General features: G+C 38.9%; 1 protein-coding gene across 1 annotated transcript in view; it reads left to right on the top strand.

Annotated features, from left to right (window-relative positions):
* LOC140231624 (cAMP-dependent protein kinase regulatory subunit-like) overlaps positions 1-22,274 on the top strand; it is a 77,077-nt gene that overhangs the window by 49,217 nt on the left and 5,586 nt on the right. Inside the window, exons 3-10 of the mRNA XM_072311774.1 lie at positions 60-151; positions 6,760-6,821; positions 11,356-11,402; positions 13,242-13,340; positions 14,507-14,566; positions 17,157-17,217; positions 18,539-18,660; positions 21,228-21,315. Of these exons, the coding sequence (XP_072167875.1) occupies positions 60-151; positions 6,760-6,821; positions 11,356-11,402; positions 13,242-13,340; positions 14,507-14,566; positions 17,157-17,217; positions 18,539-18,660; positions 21,228-21,315 (631 nt within the window). The remainder of the gene's footprint in view (positions 1-59; positions 152-6,759; positions 6,822-11,355; positions 11,403-13,241; positions 13,341-14,506; positions 14,567-17,156; positions 17,218-18,538; positions 18,661-21,227; positions 21,316-22,274) is intronic.

The raw sequence follows: 22,274 nt of genomic DNA on the forward strand, positions 1-22,274 counted from the left end.
TCCCTGTAATAGTCCCGATGCATACATGTGTTCTTTTTGTGATCTCCGGCCATGTGCAGGTTATTCCCAAGGACTACAAGACGATGGCAGCCCTGTCCAAGGCCATCTCCAAGAACGTCCTCTTCTCTCACCTGGACGAGACCGAGAGGAGGTAGGTCCACCGTGAGGCGATGATGATTTATGAGGGTACAGAGTGATGGAGATGATGATGAGGATGATGATGGCGGCGGCGTTTGTGGAGAGCATCGATGACAGGGATCGATGAGTCTGATGTCTACCTTGTTTTTTTCTTGGCAGTGCACACACAAGCTACATGGTGATGGGAGTTAAACACATGCACACACACACACACACACACACATACACACACACTCACACACACACACACGAGGCATTATATGAAGCACAGCAATGTATACCTGTATACAAACACTGCTGGCAGACTAGAGCATATATTGGAAGAACTGTACACTCAACACAACACAGTCACTCTAAGATGTATTTGTCAGAGCTGTGACGATTACTATATTGACGTCAAAGATGATGATAAATACGTCACTGAATGATACAATTGCTGAGTATTGATGATGACTCAAGGATCTACTTGGGTGATATCTGGCAAAATCTCAGTGTTTCCTCATTATTCAGCCTGGCATTTATAACAAGATGAGACAACAAATTGAAATACGACCAATAATGATTTTAATTTCTTGTGATAATGTGATGCTGTAGACATTGCCTGCTGGAAAAAGATTCTACAAATTCATGGCAGTCATATTCTTAAAGCCATGCTGTCAGTATACACATTCAGCACTGTACTGTAAGATGATTGCCAATGTGCAAGCAGTCATTTCTGCCTTCCGCTTTTGTCTGATTTTGTTATAATCTTTAATACCAAGAACCTTGCTTTTATGTCACAATAAATAGGGTAATTTCCCTGGTTGGGGGTTCATTCTCTTGCAGAAGAAACTTATACAGCAGATAATGGCTGGGGGATGGGGAGAACACACAGACTGCTCCCTCCTACAATAACCCTCCCAAATGGTTATACAGAGAGGCGAAAACCTCTCTGAAATGGCATTTCGAAATCTTGAGGTTTGAACATTCTGCATTCATTCCCATCGACAACCGTCCTCATATGTTAATTGTACTCTAAGAACACATTCATACTTTCCACTTGTCACAAAATCTCTGGTGAGCCCTGCATCTTCGGGCACTGCCAACGACTTGCATTTTTATTAACATGGCTCCCGAAGTCTCATTTCTGTATGCTTACAATTCATTATATGCCTTCTGCTGCTGTTTTTATTTTCCGAAAGCATTGCACAGCATACAAAATTTGATGCATTGATTGTGCTATAAATATCTTCGTTCCATACAATGTAGCTAGGAGAATCGTCTGTCATTTGTATGATACTCAAATATGTTCTCCCATAGGAGAATATAAGGAAATGTTCCACCATCACATAATCAAGTTTACCTGCGGGATGAGTGATGGATTCTTTGATGGAATCACAGCTCTCCAGATGAGGTGTATGTGAGAGCTACATGGTGTTAACACTCAACACCCTTAGGCCTGAATTCACAAAGGTGGTACAATTGAAACCATGGTCTAAACCATGGACAAAGACCATGGGGCGCCAAGTGTCGCATGGAATATTTCATTACAAAATCAGTCATTTCGTTGACAAAATGATTATTTTGTAACGAAATGACAACATCTCGCAAAGAAGTGAACATTTCGTCAGCGAAACGATAATTTTGTTAACGAAATGGGCCTTTCGTCAACGAAATATTCCATGTGACACTTGGCACCCCATGGTCTTTGTCCATGGTTTAAAGATAATAAAAAGTTTTGGTACCTCAAAAGTTTCCCTGAATTTCCTTGTCTTGGTTTGTGTTTCACGTTAAAGTACGTTGTCTGTGAGAATTACTCACCCCAAAGTGCTCTCATGTCTTAGTAATCATGCAATAATGGTTTCGTACCAGAGCCGTCGCCGTACAGCGTCGATAAATACTGTACGAAACCACTGACTGCGACCAGCAGCGTGCAGCCCATTGTACGCATAGCTGAGTGCGACCAGCAGCCCCATACGCATAGCGTAATGGGGCTTCGCATTGTAACATTCAGGATCATGACAGAATTAGTATCGCGGGTAAATGTCAATTTAAAATCCCAAAATTTCTTCGATTTGAAGACTTACCAATTAAGTTGAAGTATTGAAAACAGGCTTCGAACAACGTTTGGTTCTGCCAATAGTCCCTTTTTTTTCGAATTGATGACTGAATGTGACTCGGTCGAGAGGACCTTGGGAGAGCTACATACACCATGGACCGATGCATACACTGACTACTACGGCCAGCGCATGCGCACACAAACATCTTATCCGTTGATATGGGATTTGAAATTTGTGCGCATGTGATGTGTTCGCATGCACTGGCTTTAGTATTCAGTGTACATGGTGTATGCAGCTCTCCCAAGGTCCTCTCGGCCGAGTCACATTCAGTCATCAATTCGAACGGAAAGGGACTATAGGCAGAACCAAACGTTGCCCGAAGCCTGTTTTCAATACTTCACCTTAATTGGTAAGTCTTCAAATTGAAGAATTTTTGGGATTTTAAGTTAACATTTATCCCGCGATACTAAATCTGTCATGATCCTGAATGCTACAATGCGAAGCCCGATTACGCTATGTGTATGGGACTGCTGGTCGCATATGCGTATGGGGCTGCTGGTCGCAGTTAATTGCATGATTACTAAGACATGAGAGCACTTTGGGGCGAGTAAGTCTCACAGTGTTAGTTATATGAAAGGTACTTTAACCTGAAACACAAACTAAGACAAGGAAATTTTTGAGGTACCAAAACTTTTTATTATCTTTGAACCATGGTTTCAATCGTATCACCTTCGTGAAATCGGGCCCTAGGGACACACACAGACAAACAAATTATTTACACACATGTATACATCACTGTTTGGTCTTCAAAAACAGTATTATCTCCTGTAGATGCTTTCTGGATCTTTTCTGTGATCATACAAGGGTTCCTTTCTGTGACCATCAAGGCGTCAATGTTATTTATGTACTGGAATATGGTTATTTCTTGCGACCAAAATCATGTGAGAGTGTTACTTGAAATAGTGCAATGAAACTCTGTGTCCACACATTAGAATGATTACAATTCTGGCCTGGAGATGAAAAGGTAATGGTCAAGAGCAATGGTCAAGGGTAAAGGTCATAATTGCTGATACTTAGTCAAACAATGTGTGATAAAAAAATAATAAAACCAAAATATGTTCAATAAAAGAAACAGTACATGTCAATGCTCCTGCATGATTTTTTTAATTGAAAAGGCCGAAGTCATATTGCGAAACAAACATTTTTTTTTCTTTTTTTTTTATTTAATACTGGTTGTCAATATTTGCACAATCTGAATTGTTTGATTTAAACTATTATAAGACCTACACTATGTGACATGAAGAGAAGATTGACTTTGTCATATTAAAGACATGCCATAAAGAAGATGAAGTTAGTGACATTTTGAGATGTCATGTTTAGATAGTCTGATGCCACTGAAAACCATAGTTAATCTTCGTACACATTGATACAGGCTGTAAGAGCAAAGAAATGAAAGGGTATCAATGGTATACACTAGTAGAGTAAATTTTAAACACAAGTAGAGTCTTCTCTATGGTACGCAAAAATTTCCATTTATATGTATTTCTGTAATTTGACATTTTCCTGATGCCATCAGGAAAAATGTGTGCAGTGGGCAGTGGAATGGCATTTGACTGTAGCCAAATTTGATTTAATTAAGATGACAAGGCGGATTGAGAGTTCAGGGGGGCTTTTTCAAACTCTGGGGCGAGCGGCACATTGTGCGTGTTCTTCGGATGCTCCTTACGAGGGGCCCTCTATCCGTCATTTCGAGGTTGATGCACTTCCCGTGCTGGGACTCAATGGCAATTTTGCAGTCGGGTTCATTTTTCTCCCTCTCTACGTTTCCCTCTGTGGCTTTCTATATCCCCTGGTTTCATTACCTTACACACAACATGGACATAAACATAACACATGCACTCACACACACACACACCCACACACACACTCACACACACACCCACATGCACACACACACACATACACACACACACACACACACACACTCACACACAAATATAGCGTGCATTCATGTATGAGCGCATATAAATTATGCATACAATAATTTAGTCTTATGTATTGTTTGAGATACAGACAGTGATGCCTCATTTCACCCTGCCATGCACTATATGTCCCTATGGAGAAATTTGTTCAAAATTTCGTACCCCCCCCCCCCCCCCTCCCCTTTCATTCATTATCTCTTTTTGTCCAAGATCTAGCTCTGCCATCTTGTTTCTTGTTTGTCTTTTTTTTTTTCTTCTTAAATGTTTGCCCGCTCTGTCACTGCATGTATGCCTACATTCTTGTTTCCTTTCCTTTTTCCTTTGTTGAGGGTTTGTCACTCCCTTGTTTGTTCTTCCTTTATTCTTTCCATCATTCCAGGCTCCATCTTTCTATGCCTGCTTATTTTTTTAGTTGTTTTTTGCGGATTTTTTTCTCATTCATCTGCCTCACTGCTGGCCAATCATCAATTCAATTTGGCTGATGGTACTACTGGCAGAGAAATTTTGAATGCTGTCATATGGTCATGCCTTGAAGAACAAACAAACAATTACATACATGAAACAAACGGGCAAATACATGTGACAAACAATCCACAGGAATACATAGAAACATATGAAGAGTTTACATGTAAATGCACAAAAAAAAAAATGATCTATCCATTTTTATGAACTTGCATGAGATTGAAGCTGCTGAAGAACAGAAAGGAAGTAAAATATATGTGATTATTGTAATCATATCTTCAAAAATATTTCTTTTGTAATGAGCGCAGTATCTTTGAAAGCATTTAATTCATTTCTATTTGATGATGAGCTTATATAGAAAAAAACCCAAACCTTTGCATACATGGCATTTTTCCATTTTATGGCTTCAAACTCTTCATATAGACCAACAAAGAACAAGCCTATAAGATAAAAGAGATACACCATTCATGCACTTTGGTCTGTATGAGTCACTTCTCCAATAGACCTCAGAGACAACATGTGTGCTCTCCTTGATGTGAAAAACAGGGCACACTATTAATGCAGATATGAATGCATTTAAGACATCAGGGGAATTTCTTGTGAATTATGTGCTGCCAGTGAGCCATGAGCTTTCCATCCAAATGATGAGCACTGATGGCGTCAATTAACATTTTGATACCAGGTTCCAATATTCACTTACAAGAAACAAATGCATCTCTTAACCCGTTGAGGACGAGTCCCGAGTATACTCGCGCAAGTGTCTGTGGGAAATGTGTGTTGTAGCAAAATCAGCCGGTCCTCAACGGGTTAACGCTGTTTGACAATTCCAATCATAGAGACATTTATTTGTGTGCAGTGTTATATCTCAACTGCCCAATACACTGCAATGATGTTTTCCATTTTTTCCTACTCAGTTTTCAGTTTTAACGTTCAATTAAGCATTTTTGCGTTCGTATTGTTTCATCTGTTTGTCCGTAGTTCATGCATGTACAATGTATGTATACCTGCCATACGGTCCCAGCGTTGGTATAATGATACATTGCAGAATAACTGACCATGGAAAAGTGCAGGGGGGGGGGGGGTAGTGTTAGATAAGTAATGGTGTCAATATGCTCAATTATTGAACGCTTTTTTTTTTGGTGGTATGCATTTCAGCTGAGCTAGAACATTGGGCTGACACAGCCCTGATGCATTACAATTTGTACTTTCCAGAGCTGTACCAGTGGACTAGTGCAGTCTCATATAGATTTTTTGAATCAGATGAAAGCAAGTGTGCAGTGAGTTACATATATGTATGTGACCTGGCAAAGGGGGGGGGGGGGGAGGAGGGGGAGGGGCTTAGTCATTTCAAATTTCTTGTATATTTTAGTAGGAATAGTAGTGTTATCTTTCAGTAGCACATGATGTGGGTAGAAAATTTGAACAAAGATTTTCAGCCTGATAAAGCTGAAGATGATGTCTTGCATTAGGAATATGACACCATTCATATCATTGCCCTAGTAAACCATTTGCCTAATCCATGAATTGTATTCAAGTGTATACTGTATGTTAAGACCACTGGAAGATTGCTCCTCAGTCATAGTTCAAAGATAGTTTAATGTGTTTGCATTTCTCATAGCTGAATACCAAAACTGCTTTATAGCTCCATTTACCATATTCTCCTGTGATTGTTTATTGTAGCTGTACAATGTACTAGTTTGTCTAATTTGGGAGAAATGAGATTTACTAATTCATCATATAGATTTATACATATTCGCCATTTTATTTGACTACCTATATCTAGACGCACAATATATCTTCATCATCAAGTACACTATTCACTAATATCCCCAGACATGTGTGTGCGTACTACACATTCCACATACATAACATACATACGTATATACATACATACAGTGTTATGCAAACCAGTACTAAACACTTGAATTGTAACTTGTGAATTGCATTCTGTCTGCTCAAATCATGAGATTCTTTGACTGTTTTGATAACTTGTCAGACTTATCAGATATTATGCAGCTTTGGATTTGGGTTTGATGACTCATTAGTACATATTTGTGTCATTTTCACCGTGCTTGCGGATGTAGGCATTTCGCTGATTTTGTAATCATTTTGTCTCTCTCAATCTTCTCTTTTCCTAGTGACATCTTTGATGCCATGTACCCTGTGAAACATGATGCTGGACAAGTGGTTATCCACCAAGGTAAATAATGTCAAAAAATAAATACAGAGAAAACAAAAAATCATAACAGGAACACTCAAAGACAATTACTTGCCGGTGGCAGTGTTGCCAGTATGTCATTCATTACATTAATATGTAGCCATTCTGTCAACTTGTGTACAATGTACTTTGCAGAATGTGATAGTTAATTTTGCTTGTGTGTGTGTGTGTGTGTGTGTGTGTGTGTGTGTGTGTGTCAGCATCAGTGGATTTCTCTATTGATAATACCAACCCTTCTTGAATTTGGTTATCATTTGTAAACATAAAAATCCAGATGTAAGTCTATGATAATTTTTTTAATGAAAATTCTATTTCAAGAAAATATTTGGAATTGATATAGTGTTGGGAGCAAATGGGCTGTCAGAAAGCTTGGTGAAAAGCAATTTTTCCGTCCTAACCTTAACACAGATACTGCCTGACTTGCTTTCATATGATTGTGAAGGAAGTGAAAGATATGGCACTGTGTTACTGCTGTATATCTAAAGCTGCATGTCACACCCCTTTCACACTGACAGGAAGAATGGCTCAATAAAGAGTCCCAGAAGTGCCCTAATTTGCACAGTGTGAACGGGCAGGAGACTGGCCTGAAATTTAGGGCACTCCAAATTTTTAGGGCGCTCTTCCTAGTGGTTCAGGGCCACTTCACAAGGGCCGTGGTGGCAGCATGAATAATGGCTGCTTGTATCTGGAGTGCTCTGAATCCAGTGGCCTGTATAAACCCGGTCACTGGTGCGCTGTTTGCGTCCTGTCCTTGTTTAGTGTTTTGTTTTTGTTTTTGTTTGTTCTGTTTTGTTTTGTTTTGTTTTGTTTTCTGAGGTTGGAAAGTGCACTGCTGTTAATGCACCAACAAGGTATCAGCTTAAATGTGAATGGCAGTTGCTGTCAAAATACATGTTACAAGTGTATGTTCCCAACTGAAGCTGAGGCTCTGATTTCAACATGGAGGCATGAAGTTTATTTTTTCCATGTTCATGAAGACAGACTCAAAAGGGAGGGAGAAAAGAAATATCTGCAATTTGACTTCATGCTCCAAAAACACAATTAGATATTCTTCACACGCTCGCAAACACACAATGCATTCTGTCATACTGGTATGTGCATGCACACCTATACACATACACATACGCATACACGCACACACACACATGCCCAATTCTTTAGCCAAAGAGAAAGTGTTGTTTATGTGCAGTTGAAATTTTTTGTTAAAATCTTTGTCATAAAAAAAAAACAATTTCCAATGGGCAAAGTATATATATGAAAAAAAGTTCTTTATCATGAAAGTCATCAGTCTACAGAGTGATAATAAAGATAAAGGATTAAAGGTAGGGAATCCCATTTGCATGCCTTAAATGAAGAGTTGTATAAATACAGTGGTATGTTGAAGAGAGTATCATTTTAGAAACTCCCATAAAGTATTGAAAGTGGAAGGTAACATTTAGTACATTTTTATTGACCGTTAGATTTTGAATTGAATTTTTTTCGGGGCTCACCGTAAATTCCAGTACATTACTAGGCTACCTTTGCAGACCCATGCACTGCAAGTGTGTCCATCATGTATATTTTGTGAAGAAAGTTCATCAAAACTTCCAAACATTTCTATATACATTCTTGCCACACACTCTATATGTATTACATCAGCTCTTGTACTTTTAGATTTGTGTTTATAAATAAAAAAATACAGAAGACTGCAACAAAAAGGCTTAAGTGTGGCTGACACACAGAACTACTGAGTAGTTGAGTTTTGTGCATTATTCAAATTGTAGATAACTGGTGATTTCCAAATTTCTCAACAGTTGCCTAAACAAGTCCCCTGAGGTTCATATTTAATGTTTTACTGCATTTTGGGAGGTCTGTAAAAGGTATCCCCTACCTTTAAGCTGTAAAATTGTCATCAACCTTCTCTGTACTACAGTGTGGTCCGATATTGAGTCATTTAACTTCATTGCTCATGAGAGTGTCCTGTCATGTCTGCTTAACTAGAATGTGAAATCATTAAGTCTTGAATTGTATCTGTGGAAAAGTTTTTAGTTATTAACAATCAATTTTTCCTTTTTTTAAAGAGGTTATGTAAAAAAGAAATGCTATCCCCACATTATAGTAAATATTACCCAAGGGATTAATTTGCCTTTATGGCATTATGTCATAGCACTGCCACAAATGACAAGCTCCGTACTCCTGTAGGGCATTTGCATGCACGTAGATTTGCAGGTTTCATAATTTCTCCTGCTATTGTAGTCACTCTCTTAATCAATATTCTCATTCACTTTGCACAGAGGAATCCATCAGTGCAAGTAGGGGGGAAAACCGATATTCATGTGAGGGAGAGAAATGCCTACGCCAGGGGAAAGGAAACAGGTGTTAGATTTCCCACGTCTCTTTATGTGCGCATAGACCGCCTCGTCACCGTCAATTACCGACCTGTCACGTGGTCGTCGATAACCATGGCGATTGCTTTTTATTATTTTTTTTTTTTCTGCCCCCTACTCACTCCTGTACACGCACAACTGTGCAAATGTACATGCAAACAGTGGGCACTGTAATAATGGAACTCATTAAGTTTACTGAAAGGAAGCGTTTGTGCAATTTCATGGCAGAAATTGCGCTTGTACTAGATGAATTCACTATGCCTCATGCGTAGTTAAAGAGAGAATCGCGTGTGAAAGAGGGCAAGACTGCTGTAGACTCGTTTTACATCATGTTAATTGCATTTATAACACAATATGTCCAACCCTCTATAAGATGCATACCGTTGCTGTGGTAACAAGACCTTGTATCTCAAATTTTGTTGAAAATCGCTTCTTTGGATTAATTGTCAGTCCTGCCCACATCCGAGCAGTCTTAAAGTATGTGTACAGTTCTGGTTGAGGTCAGGATTTAGCTTTTAACGTTATGCGAGATATTCAGAAACCACTATCTGAGATGTCAAAGAGCATGCAATTCTAAGGGGTATCAAAAGTTTATTTGATGAAAATCGGTTTTGAAATGGCTGAGATATCCAAAAACAAGGTGAAACAAAGAGTTCCTAATAAAAGCATGGCCTGTCGCCTTTTATTATTATCACTTTTTTGGATATCTCAGCCATTTGAAAACCAAGTTTTCATCAAATAAATGTTGAATCCTTCTTGAAATTACATGCTCTTTCATATTTCATGAGAGGTTTTTCATTATCTCACGTAGAATGTTATAAACCTAAATCCCCACCTCAACCAGTACTGTACAAGTCCCTTTAACCCAAAAAGAAAGCCACCATGGCATGTCAAAGGAAAGGTGATCCCACTTGTTACGGTTCTTTGGTTGCCATATTTTTGCTGTCCTGAACATTTGACATTTTGTCTCCCCAACAGCAATATATGTCAATTGTGCACATTCATGTGTGGTAAATTAAAATCAGATGTGCAAGACCATATTAACCTGTTGAGGACGGTTTGATTTTGCTACAACACGCATTTCCCATAGACACCTGCCTGAGTATACTCGGGACTCGTCCTCAACGGGTTAAGGAGGCAACAGCAGTCACAGTGGATATTGGGTATATTGCACAATCTGTAATTATTGCCCTGTATTTGTGTTTTTCAAAGCTTGACCTTCCAAGCACTTCATTTCTTTGAAAGGGCACTTTAAAGGCGCATAGTCCCGGTAGTTTAGAGGGCGCTGTTGATGATACTGCCGATCCCCGTTAGCATTGATACAAAGATTACCGAAGTTGAGCTGTCATCAAGAGTAAAGTGCGTAGGTCTTGCTAAGTAGCGTTGCCTTTGTTGTCTTCTCTGTGCATCGCGCAGTCTGTAGGAATGCCAGGGTGCGTGCATATGTGCTTGTTATTGTGACATCACAAAAGAAGTTTGCTAAAGCTGTCATCCCCCTCAGCCGAATCATGAGCCAAACTGTGATCGGACCACTGACTACAGTGAATTGGACTTCTTCGGACTTGGGGGAAGTGGGCCACAGCGTAAGCACCAAAGAGGAGTCGATAGCATAGGTCTCTATAGGAAACTTGCGCCGTGCGCCTGCGTACGCATTTGACTAAAACACCGGGACCATGTGCCTTTAAATGATATTGTCTAGTGTGTACATCAATATCAATCAAATTATGGAAACGCTAATGAAATATTGAACAGTTTATTTGGATTTACATCATTCAAGGCCATTTCCATCCTGGCGACCTTTTTTTTTTTTTGTTTGTTTTTTTGCTGTACTGATTATAATTCTGAAAAGGCATGGTTTGTCTGTTTGGTTTATTTATTTATTTATTTATAATTGTATTTATTCATTTATGTTTTTGTCAAGCCAGTGTTGATACAATTTGGATCAGAGACGTATAGCCCTGCTAGCTCTGAAAATTGTCTACAACCAATATATGTCTGCTGTTGATCCCCAATACCAACTGGGCAAGTACCTTGTAGTCTCCTTTTGTGGCTTGGCGTATTGTGAAGTGTTTTGAGGTATGCTTGATGCATGGTGTAAAAATGGCGAGTTTTTTTGATTTGTGTTTTTCCTTCTTTCTTTTGTCTTTTAGGGGATGAGGGAGACAACTTCTACGTCATCGATAGTGGGGAGGTCGATGTAAGTATGCTACTTAGCAGACCTAGTTTGTGGCGTCATATACATCATGCGCTTGTCTGTCATAAAAGGAAAAGGGGAAACTTTGTAACCCCCCCCCAAAAAAAAAAAAAAAAAAACAACAACAACAACAAAAAAAAAAACAAAAAAAAAAAAACAATTATTTGAAAGATGGTCAACCTTTCTGGCAAAGGAACATGGCAATTTCAAACAATTTTAGTTTGCTTTGTAGCTTGCAGCTGTGATTCATAATGAAAGCATGGACTTAGAACATATTTAGGAGTGTGATGACAGTTTCATAAAAGTGAAAGGCCTTGATCTGAGTGACAATGACTCAATTTACACCTGGAGTTTCAGAGGAGAATAAGAGATGGGGAATTTGGAGAATGCTTTCTTTTCTCTTGTAGCAACATGGATAATAGAAAGTAAGTTATACTTTTGATTGCTAGGACATTTTTCATTACACTTGAAAGTTTGGAAGTTTGGAAGGTATTCACAAATGAAGGCTGCACAGTCAATTATAAGACCAATAATTTCTGTGTCGTCTGGAGGAGCTAGGTTAATACAGTGGACTCCCGTTATAACGAAGTCCTCGGGACCGGCAGTTTTCTTTCGTTGTATCAAAATTTCGTTATAACCGAACAAATAAACAATAAAAATACATAAAGTGCTTAACATTACGGCCTGAATTTTTACTTCGTTATAACCGGAATTTCGTTATAACCGTGTTCGTTATAACGGGAGTGCACTGTAAGTGCTCCTGTGAAGTCACTGAAAATGTTCTTATGTGAAACGAACAAAAGTTTGTCTATATTGTTCTGTTCTGTGATACCACAAATTGTAGCACAGTTCCAATTTAGGAAAGACGTTACACAGAAATCAACCAAAACTTCAACATTTTTGTACCTTATTCTAATTGCCTATCACCTTTTTGTGAAAGCGTTGCCCAGTGTCTCCCCTAATAATCTTGATTTTGTTGAATCCTCATTTATGTTTCGGGGAACTTCCCTTTAAGGGCTCCAAAACAGGTGTGCTGATGATTAGGGACTCCTTGATGTTGGTCAGGGAAGAGAAATCCCCGGTCTTTGTGGTTTAATGCTAGACTTCCTAGTGAAATCTTGTTTAGTGTTACATGTCTGTTGCCATGTAACTAGAACATGTGTTCCCTTCAGATTGGCTGCTGGATGAGAAAGAAAGAATGTGAGAAGTTTCTGTAGCATCTGTTAAAGGGGAATTCAGTGTGGGTTCATTGAATGCTGAACAATAGAAATACATGTTACACAAACTTTTATTCTTTTTATGAAAAGACGCATTCCTTAACTTGTTACTTATATACATGTATGTCAAGGGTAATATTATTCCCCTATGCCTTCTAAAAGAGGAAAGTCGAGTGTGCTTTCATTAGCTAGAAAAATGAAAATATGTTGAATTCTCTTAACATTTTGTTTCATTGCCCTATTGTGACATCACAAATTGTTTTCTCATCCAGCGGTGATGGCTCATGGATTTCATCAAAACTTCAAAAGTTCATCACTTTGAAACAGATTTTTCTGTTTTCCTCAAACTCCCCTAGTGAAAAGAAATTTGCATAGGTATTTGGGGTATTAAATCCCCCTTTAAACAGATACAATGTAATTACATGTACATCCTTCTTTTTCGTCATTTCTTTTAAATAGCTTGTTCTGAACCCTGTGGGTTACAGTAACTGTTGTAAAGATTTTTTTTTTTTCTGCAAGGGAAGCTGTGCTATTTTGTACGTGACATTGTCCTAGTGCAACTTACTGTAGCTTTTAACACTTGAATCTGCTTAACACTTGGGTTTGATTCTGTTTGTGAACACAGATCTACGTGGACGGAGAGCGTGTGGTGTCCCTCAGCGAGGGGAGCAGCTTTGGGGAGCTGGCCCTCATCTACGGCACCCCAAGAGCCGCCACCGTCAAGGTGAGGCGCCTCTCCTGTCTTTAATAGCCTTTGTCAAAGGCACTCTTGCTGTAATGATTGCAAGAGGAGCATGCAGAGGGTGGTTACTCCAGACTAGTCAAGCCACCAGTCAGAGTAGAGACCCAGGGTAGAGGCCTTTTGGAAATCTGAACCAAATTTCTGAGCTTACGTGTCTGTGATTTCCCAGATTTTGCTCTCAGCACTATTAAAGCCACGACCAGTCAGCAGAAGTGCCGTTTGAAGAACAGCTTGTGCAGACACATTTTACCCTGAAGACTGATCGGCAAATAGAGCGATTTCGTTGGTCGAAGTGACTAACTGAATCATTCAGTAACTGACTTAATAATCAGTATGTTTGATGCACAGGCAAGGCTTTCTAGCGGTCTATAAATGATAATAACAATTGCAGATCTCTATAAGGCCCTTGCACTGACACGCTCTTCGTTGGCTCTCTAGCTCTTCGGTCATGACTTTGAGCACTGAACAAGAGTGTGACTGAGTGTCCTTGAAAAAGCCTACTTCTGTGTCCGTGAACCCTTCGTCCCGTGAAATCTCTTACTAAATCAGTAACCTAATGAGCTTTATGCTCATGCTCTACAGGCTCTTTGAGGTTCCTCACAGCTGATTTCATAAGAATTTCATCATCTCAATTTCCTCTTTCTTTGAGAGACCTCAGATTAGGGTACTCTCATGGGTGATTAGCCCTTTTGGCCTATACATTGCATAAGTGATGCAAAAGGGGAATTGGTGGGAAGTATTAAAGAGAGTATCATATGACTTACCATTCCATTGCTGACATTTGAATATAATGTTGTGGCATGTGGGTGTATTCACTAGCCTCCCCTTAAGCATTGTCATAAGTCTGAATGAACACTACTTGTTACCTTATTTCCGTCAAAATGTCTAGTATCTTGAAAGGTGTAATGGACATATCTTAGAGAATGTCATTGTACATTATGACCGTGTGGATTGCTTGGTGATATCAAAATCAGCGTTGAGGTTTTAAGAGCATTTTGTGGTATTGAAAAGTTGTGTGAAAAAGTGTTCTGACGTAGTCACCTCCTTTAATGTGGCCACTTGGATTGGCCTGCAAGCTTTGTATGTCTGGCATCAATTTAAGTGTTCTTTCTTATTTATCTATTTTTTTTCTTAAATACCTCCCACAGGCCAAGACTGATCTGAAGCTGTGGGGAATTGACAGGGACAGCTACAGACGAATCCTCATGGTGAGTTTTAGTCCCAACGTATTGGCTTTCATGTAGGAGTAATCTTGTTTTTGTTTGTTTTTTTCTACTTGTTTGTACACCTGTGTGTGTGTGTATGTGTGTGTACCTGCATTGCCCAAGGGGTATGTATGAGGATACAGTGTGTTAGTGTAAACTGACCCACATTGAGCTGCTCTTATCTGTCATTCACATCTGCATCACATTTTTTGACTTGAAGATCAGACTTTAATTAATAGACAGATTGATGGAACATGTCTGTTTGAGAGGGAAGATGAGAAAATGAGAAATATGAACATAGTGTCATGCTAGTACTAAATCTTTTACTAATCCTCTCTCTGTTTGTGAAGCTGAAAGAAGACCTTCACCTTCATACATGTCCCCCCAAAAATCTAAAGCATCGCATTTCTCTCTGAACTATATTAAAATCTTGCTCATGTATGTGGAGCTAAACTCACACACTACTGTATATGCCATATATTTCCCCAAGTCTAAATTTTCGCGAATCAGGAATTCCCGACAATTTCGCGAGTGGTTGAATTCGCAATCGTGGAGTCCTTTACTGAGTGGAGAAATGTGCACGGGTACGTCACATCCACATCGGAATCAGAGTCAAATTTTTCGCGTGTCTTTTATTTCGCAAATTGCACCTGACTCGTGAAATTTGCGAAAATGAAAATCTTGCAAAATCTTTGGCGTATATGGTATGTGGCTTTAAAAGCAGCGTTTCTGCTTAAATATGAAAATTCAGTCCCTCCACCCTTTCATTACATTCTCCTTCTCCATTGTCAGCTACAATCAAAGTGTGAGCACAAATTTTGGGATGATGCACAGATTTCACTTATTTGCAGCTCAAACATAACTATGAAAAAACTGAAAAACTATAAAAGCAGAAAACACAAATTTGAAGAACTCTAGATAGGAAAAAAATGTGTTACAAGAACCTTGTGTGTTTCTTTGAAATCATTCACCTATTTTCGAAGAGGTGAATTTATTCAGGGGCAAAAGTGTGTGGCTTCAGTGATGTCGGGCGGCGTTCTGTGCTCCTGAGTCTTTGAGAGAGGCTGAATGAAGTGGCGCAACTGGAAACTGCAGATTTGTCATGGTTTAGACCACAAAGGTGGCAACATCTCTCATTCAAGGGGGATATTAGCTTAACCGACACACACAAACGAGGATAGTTATACCCCCATGTTTGTGTGCAGTGCAGGTGCCCCCTTCATGCATTTTATCAGGCACCCGTTTTTGCTTGCGGCCGCAGACATGTCCGCGGTTGCGCGGACGCCGGAGGGGGGAGAAGGAATTATTGACACCACTGTGGGCACGAAATGTGATATGTCGCGTGTACTGGAGCATTCTCTCATTGGCCTGCGTATTGATTTGTAGCTGGCTCTCTCAGTTCCCATGGCTTGGCGTGGGTGTTTACATTGTATTGCCACATCTCGGTCTGTCTGTCTGTCTGTTTGTCTGTCTTTTTCCTTTCTCTGTTCTCCTCCTCACTCCCCTACGTGCGCAGTCCGCCGAGGAAGTGCCACATCACCGTTTCGTGAATGGAGCAGAACCCTTCACACATGTTAATGATATCGTGCAGCCAGCTATCATTTATTGATTCACGGTCAAGTTCTCTGTGTTGACAGTCTGCATCGATGAAAAGCACAGTTTCTTGAGGGTCCTCTTTGGACATATACAAGATACACAGTACAACAGTACAGCATGTGAATAGAGAAGAATACAAGAAACAGTGTTATATGAAGTAGGAAGACACTGTCAAAGATGACAATTACATGCATAGTGGCATTGTTGTTTTAAGGCAAATGATCATATTTTTCACCTTGGAACAAAAGTAATCTGTGTTGTGTATAAATCCCAAGTCTCGCCAACAAATTATGAGACATGGATAGTCAGTGGTATTCTTATTTTTATTTTCATTTTTTGAGCCTCAGGAAATTGTGAGTAAACTTTTAATAAGCAGTACAGTAAGTTAATTGAAGTCAAGCCATGATCACAGTGTGTTTGTGTGTGTGTGTGTGTGTGTGTGTGTTTGTGTGTGAGTGTGTACTATTGAACTAGGAAGTTACTTTGTATGTAAATATTGGCATCGCAATATGTTTGACATTATGTAGATAAGGTACATTTAGAAACAGGAAAATTGCAGAATTTTTGAATAATATTCTGTTCAAAACAAGACTGAGACATGCACATTATACCTATAGCAATAAACAAGCAATAAGCAATTCTTTGAGTGGTAATTTAAGGCATTTTATCTGTTAGGTAAATTGTGAGCTGCATACATTTCAGTAAAATATTTGAACAAAGTAAAACATCACATATCATGAATTTTATTTACTATTATGTAGTACAATTTAGCATGATGTCATGTGATTGATACGACATGATATAGCAGAGCATAGTTTATATCATACAAGATGTATGATCAGATACATCTGAAGCAAAATACTGCCAATTCTGCAGTTGTGTAAAGAAAAAAAATACATGAGAAAGCTCTTTCCATAAATGTTTCTACCTTTGCTTTGGTAAAATCAGTTGAGCAGCGGTAACGCAATAGTTGTGTCTTTTTTTCCTCCTGTTACAGGGCAGCCAAGTTCGCAAGAGGAAGATGTACGAAGAGTTTCTCTCAAAGGTCTCCATCTTGGGTGAGTGGGACTCAAATGCACCTGATGAAAGGCCCCAGTTTGTTTATTTGTTTGTTTGGTTTTTAGATAATAACAGATTGATGTTTGAAAGGAAGACTGGGATGGATTTTACATTCGTTTTGGGATTTTCACTTTTGATAGTATGTATGTAAATCCACGGGACAAAAATATTCTAACATTAACGACAGCAATTTCTTGATACAGTGTACCATGATAAAGAGGAAATAAGAGTATTCACTGGAGAAGAGTCATTGAAATGTCTTTAGTGTGAGACAAACAAAGTTAGTCCTATTAAAGATGATTGAAAATATTGTTAATATTCCACGGTATTTATTAACACCTGGGTATAACAATGTATGCGGGCTTGTCTGTAAAGGCAAATTGTTAGACTGGTAAGAGGAAAAATTGCCTAGGGCTTGCACCAATGGACCTACAACAAAAATGAAACAAAGTTGAAAAAGTTGTATGCGAGATCATGGCCTTGAACCATCTTTCATCTTTCTGTAAAATTTCTTTGAGCATTGATATCAGAAGTCTTCAAGCTGCTCTATCAGAAATACAGAAGGAATTAAAGAAAACAATAAAATACATAAGTTATTTTGATATAGCAATTACTTTACATAAGTTCATTTATAATGCTATAAAAATATCTAGACAATGAATTAGCCCATTCAAAGCTTTTTATGTAGAGATTTAGAGCTTAAAATCTGATGCACATGAAATTAGCTGAATTAGCATAATTTTGAGATAACAACCATGTTTTTGGAAAATTAATGATTCATTCTTGGAGATTACTTATAAGCAACTTGCGTGCTACACATTATCGACCGCCGAGATGGGGGACCAGATAAGCTCCCCAGGCTTTACAATTTCAAAATAGTCTGGGCTATATAGGGTTAATGTGTGCACCTTTTCTGTGAAAGAATGGAAATCACAATGTGCTTTCATGTAGAAGACTGATTGTTTTTCACATATCTTTGTTTTTAAAGCTGGGTTTTCTGAAAAATACAGTGTGCTTTTTATCTTGTGACCACAGTTCTATCTCATAGATGTGGCTTTGGGGATAAACAGAATTTTCATTTAGATTACGGTACGGTAAGAAGGGAATAGAGAATCTAATATGTCATGAAAATTTAATGAAAAGATGGTATTTCCCCTATGGCTAGCCGTCTTAAGCGATCTTCAATTCCAAAGTAATTGAAATGTGGAATACAAAATTCTGACAAACTGACACGCAAGTTTGCCAGATAAATGGTGTAAGTATGAGCACATCAACAGGCCTGTAGATGTGATTGTAGATGTTGTTTTTCACACTATACAGAGAATCTGGACATGTGGGAGAGATTGACGGTGGCTGATGCCCTCGAGCCAGTGCAGTTCGACGACAGCGAGAAGATCGTCATCCAGGGCGAGCAGGGAGACGACTTCTACATGATCATTGAGGTAGGGTGTTGAGTCCCACAGGGTGTTACATCACGTAGGGTATCAGATCCCACAGGACTGAACCATCTCATGTCTGTCACAAGTTAAGGGGGGGTGGGGTAAAGATGTAGATATTTATGACATGTGACATGTACGGGGGAAACTCAATATAGCACGCACTGTTATAACAAGATATTGGTTATTACAAGGAAGCTTTTGCAGTCCCAACTTTCCTTCCACACAAGTCTGTGTAAAACACTACTCTTAACCCTAAAAAGACTGGGCTATTTTGGTAGCTCGAAAGACTGGGGGGGGGGGGCCTAAAGGGCCCCCCCTTAAGATCTCGGCCGTGGATCGCGCGATCGCCGCGAAAATTTGCACAATGGTAGTGTGCGATGTAATCTACAAGATCGTATATTCAAATTTTACAAAATAGTCTTCTTTTATTTTATTTTGATTAATTATGCTAATTTATGCGAGAAATCAGACTCTTTGATCTAAATCAGTAAATAAAGCTCCAAAAGTGCTCATTTTTGGTCTAATTATTCTTAGTGGCGTTCTTAGCAAATGTACTTGAAAAAAAATTCGGTATCAAAATTAATTTCTTATCTATTTTATTGTTTTATGAATTTCTTATGTATTTCTTTGTTTTTTCGACCTTTTGTTTTTGTTGTTTTTTAACAAAATTTGTGGCAGACACTTTTTGAAGCATAATACTGCTAAAACAAATTAATTTTAGCCATTGAGAGTAAAAATAAGCATATTTATATGAGCCATGTGAAAAAACTCAATTTGCATTGACTTTATACACAAAATCACATTTTTGAGCCATTTTCGGCCTCACGTGCATGTACAAAAAATTATGTAACTTCAGAACCGTACCCCCGGGCGTCACAAATGTGGTGTCAAAATGTGCGGGAAACTCAAAAGAAAAAAGTCATAGAGCATCGCGGCGAGAGCATTGCGTGTTGCAGAGTAATCGCGCGAAATGTCGAGGGGGGGCCTTTTAGGCCCCCCCCCCAGTCTTTTTAGGTTTAAAGCTGTGTAGCTTTGTAATTGAAATGTGATCTGTAGTCCCACATGCACACAACAAATGTCTATATGTTGTGGGGTTTTTTTTTATGCCAACTGATACAACAAGATATTGGCTATAATGAGGAAAACTGTTTGGTCCTGACCTCCTCGTTATATTGAGTTTCCCCTGTATTCTGTATCACTGTGCAGATAAAGACATTTGGAGAGAAGCAATTCAAAGAAAGCAAAGAATTCTAGTCAGAAATTCCAGAGGGTATCGGAACTTTGATCTGACTCTGTTCAGTCTTTGTTGATTTTCATAAAGCTTTCTTTTGCCCTTGAAATCGAATCAACGGACATGAGATTCCCCTGACTGTCTCATCATCCTCATTCTGCACTGGTTTTCCAGATTAATCAGGGTTCCCAGCCCATCAGGGAAATCAAGGAAAATTATTTGACTTTTTTCAGTCGGGGAAAAGTCAGGGAATTTTGATTGGCCCAAAAGTCAAAAGTAGTCAGTCAGACTCTGTTTATATTTTGTTGTATATCAAAACAATATCTAACAACATAGAAAACATGTGAAACTGGAAATGAATTGAAATAATCATCATGAAATTTTGAGACTTCATCAGGGAGAAATCAGGGAAAAATCAGGGAATTTTGTTTTCTTGAAATGCTGGGAACCCTGTACATGAGAAATAATCATGCTAACGTAGTGCTTCATTACACTGGCATGGTGTGATCTGAGTGTAAAAGTCATGGTATAAGAGAACCAAACTTTTCACCAGAAAGTCAGTCATTTAAATCCTCTTTTGGGAAAGCATTTTGTGAAAAGTGTAGTCATTGTCATGTTGCTCATGATAGTTGACTTGCAAATGTTTTGATCGGAAAATAGCATTCAACACAGACATACTAAAGCTTTTCGACATGCATTCATCAGAGTAAAATCGCATGAATGAACCGAAAACCTTTAGTATGTCTGTGTTGAGTGCTATAGACGAGGTTCCAATGACGTCACCAAGTCATGCTGAGGGGCAAAAATTGCGTAAGGGGACCCCCATACGAGTGGGCAAGCGCTTTAGAGTTACATAACCACATCTCATGATAGGCAGGCGGGTATACGCTAAGCGTACACCGCGCTTGAGCCATGCGCGTAATACGCATGAAATTTACTTTTGCCCCTCAGCCAAAGCGTCATTTGACGTCACGGAACCTCGTCTATTTTCCGATTTTGCAGTACCAAGCACTTATTCAAATGTTTTGATATATTTTATAAAATATGATATACCGCCTGTTGATAGCCCTATCGCATTTAATGTAACGTGTGTCCTTTAACAGGTGTACATTTCCAATGCTTTACCTTTGTGTGGTGTCTAGCCTTCATATCGATGAGTAGTTTGTGAAAGTGCTTGTGGGGATGCTGAAGTGAATGTAAGACATGCTCCTTGAAAAGATTTTAGGGGAATAAGTGTTGTCTCTGTTTAATGACAAGGTAACATAAATCCTGTAAAAAAAAAGACAACACATAATGATAGATTGATGATGACAAAATGCTTATTTATGACCCTGCACAGGGCCAGGCCGCTGTTCTTCAACGCCATGGCAACAAGGCAGACTCCGAGCTGATTGAAGTCGGCAAACTCGGCCCATCCGACTACTTTGGTGAGATTGGAATGTCGCAAAATGTTTTTTACTGTTTGACGCAGGTGTGAAACTTGTAAAAAGCAAAAATACACGTTCATGCCCTTTTTATTTGCTCATAGAGTAATATTAGCTGAACCTAGTTAGAAGATGAAGCCGTATATATCTTACATTTTTAGTTGTTGTTTTTTTCCCTAGACCCATTTGACTTATAGATAGACTGAACATGTTCAGCAATGTAGCATCCACTCATATTCATTCATCATCCATGGTCCATCACACAGGCAGTGCACTTCTCTGTCCTGTGCTTTAACAAATTACAACTCTGTTTCATTGGTCTTGTTGGGCCAGATGAGATATTCTAAACTATTTTTTTGAGAAGAAGAAATGCATGCCTTGTAGAACACAATTCATGAGATTCCAAAAATGCAACGGGTCAGTTTCTGTGCTACTTGTCAGCCGACAGCTCTCTGCAAGAAGTTGAGAAAGTAGTCTCACAAAATTTCCAGTGAAGTTCAATTTAGCTCATGCTCTCCACCGAGATCACTATCTACATTCAGGATGATGTTATAGATTCTTCATTGTCTCAAGATAGTCCGTCATAGGAGAATCTACAGAGGATAGACTACTTCAGATAGCTATACAGTATGTCCAAAAAAAAATTACAACGGGGCCCTCCGCAATGATATCTTCAAAATTGGTGAATCAATCTAAATACAAATTCAGGGTATGAAACTATAACTCATTGCCCACATCTTACAGAAAACCCCATTTGATTTGCTTCAGTGGTCAAAGAGAAATGAGGAATTTTGTAGAGGATGTCGGGAATCTCTTCTGTCCAAATTCTGTCTATTGTTTGAACACAAGAGCATTGAATTGCTGAAATTGGAAGAATCAGACTCAATGACGTGCTTTACAACAATCCATTTTTCTCTGTGACCGCTTAACCAAATTGAATGGGGTTTTCTGCAAAATAGAGC

The sequence above is a fragment of the Diadema setosum genome, chromosome 8 (assembly GCF_964275005.1).
Source record: "Diadema setosum chromosome 8, eeDiaSeto1, whole genome shotgun sequence".
Taxonomy (NCBI): domain Eukaryota; kingdom Metazoa; phylum Echinodermata; class Echinoidea; order Diadematoida; family Diadematidae; genus Diadema; species Diadema setosum.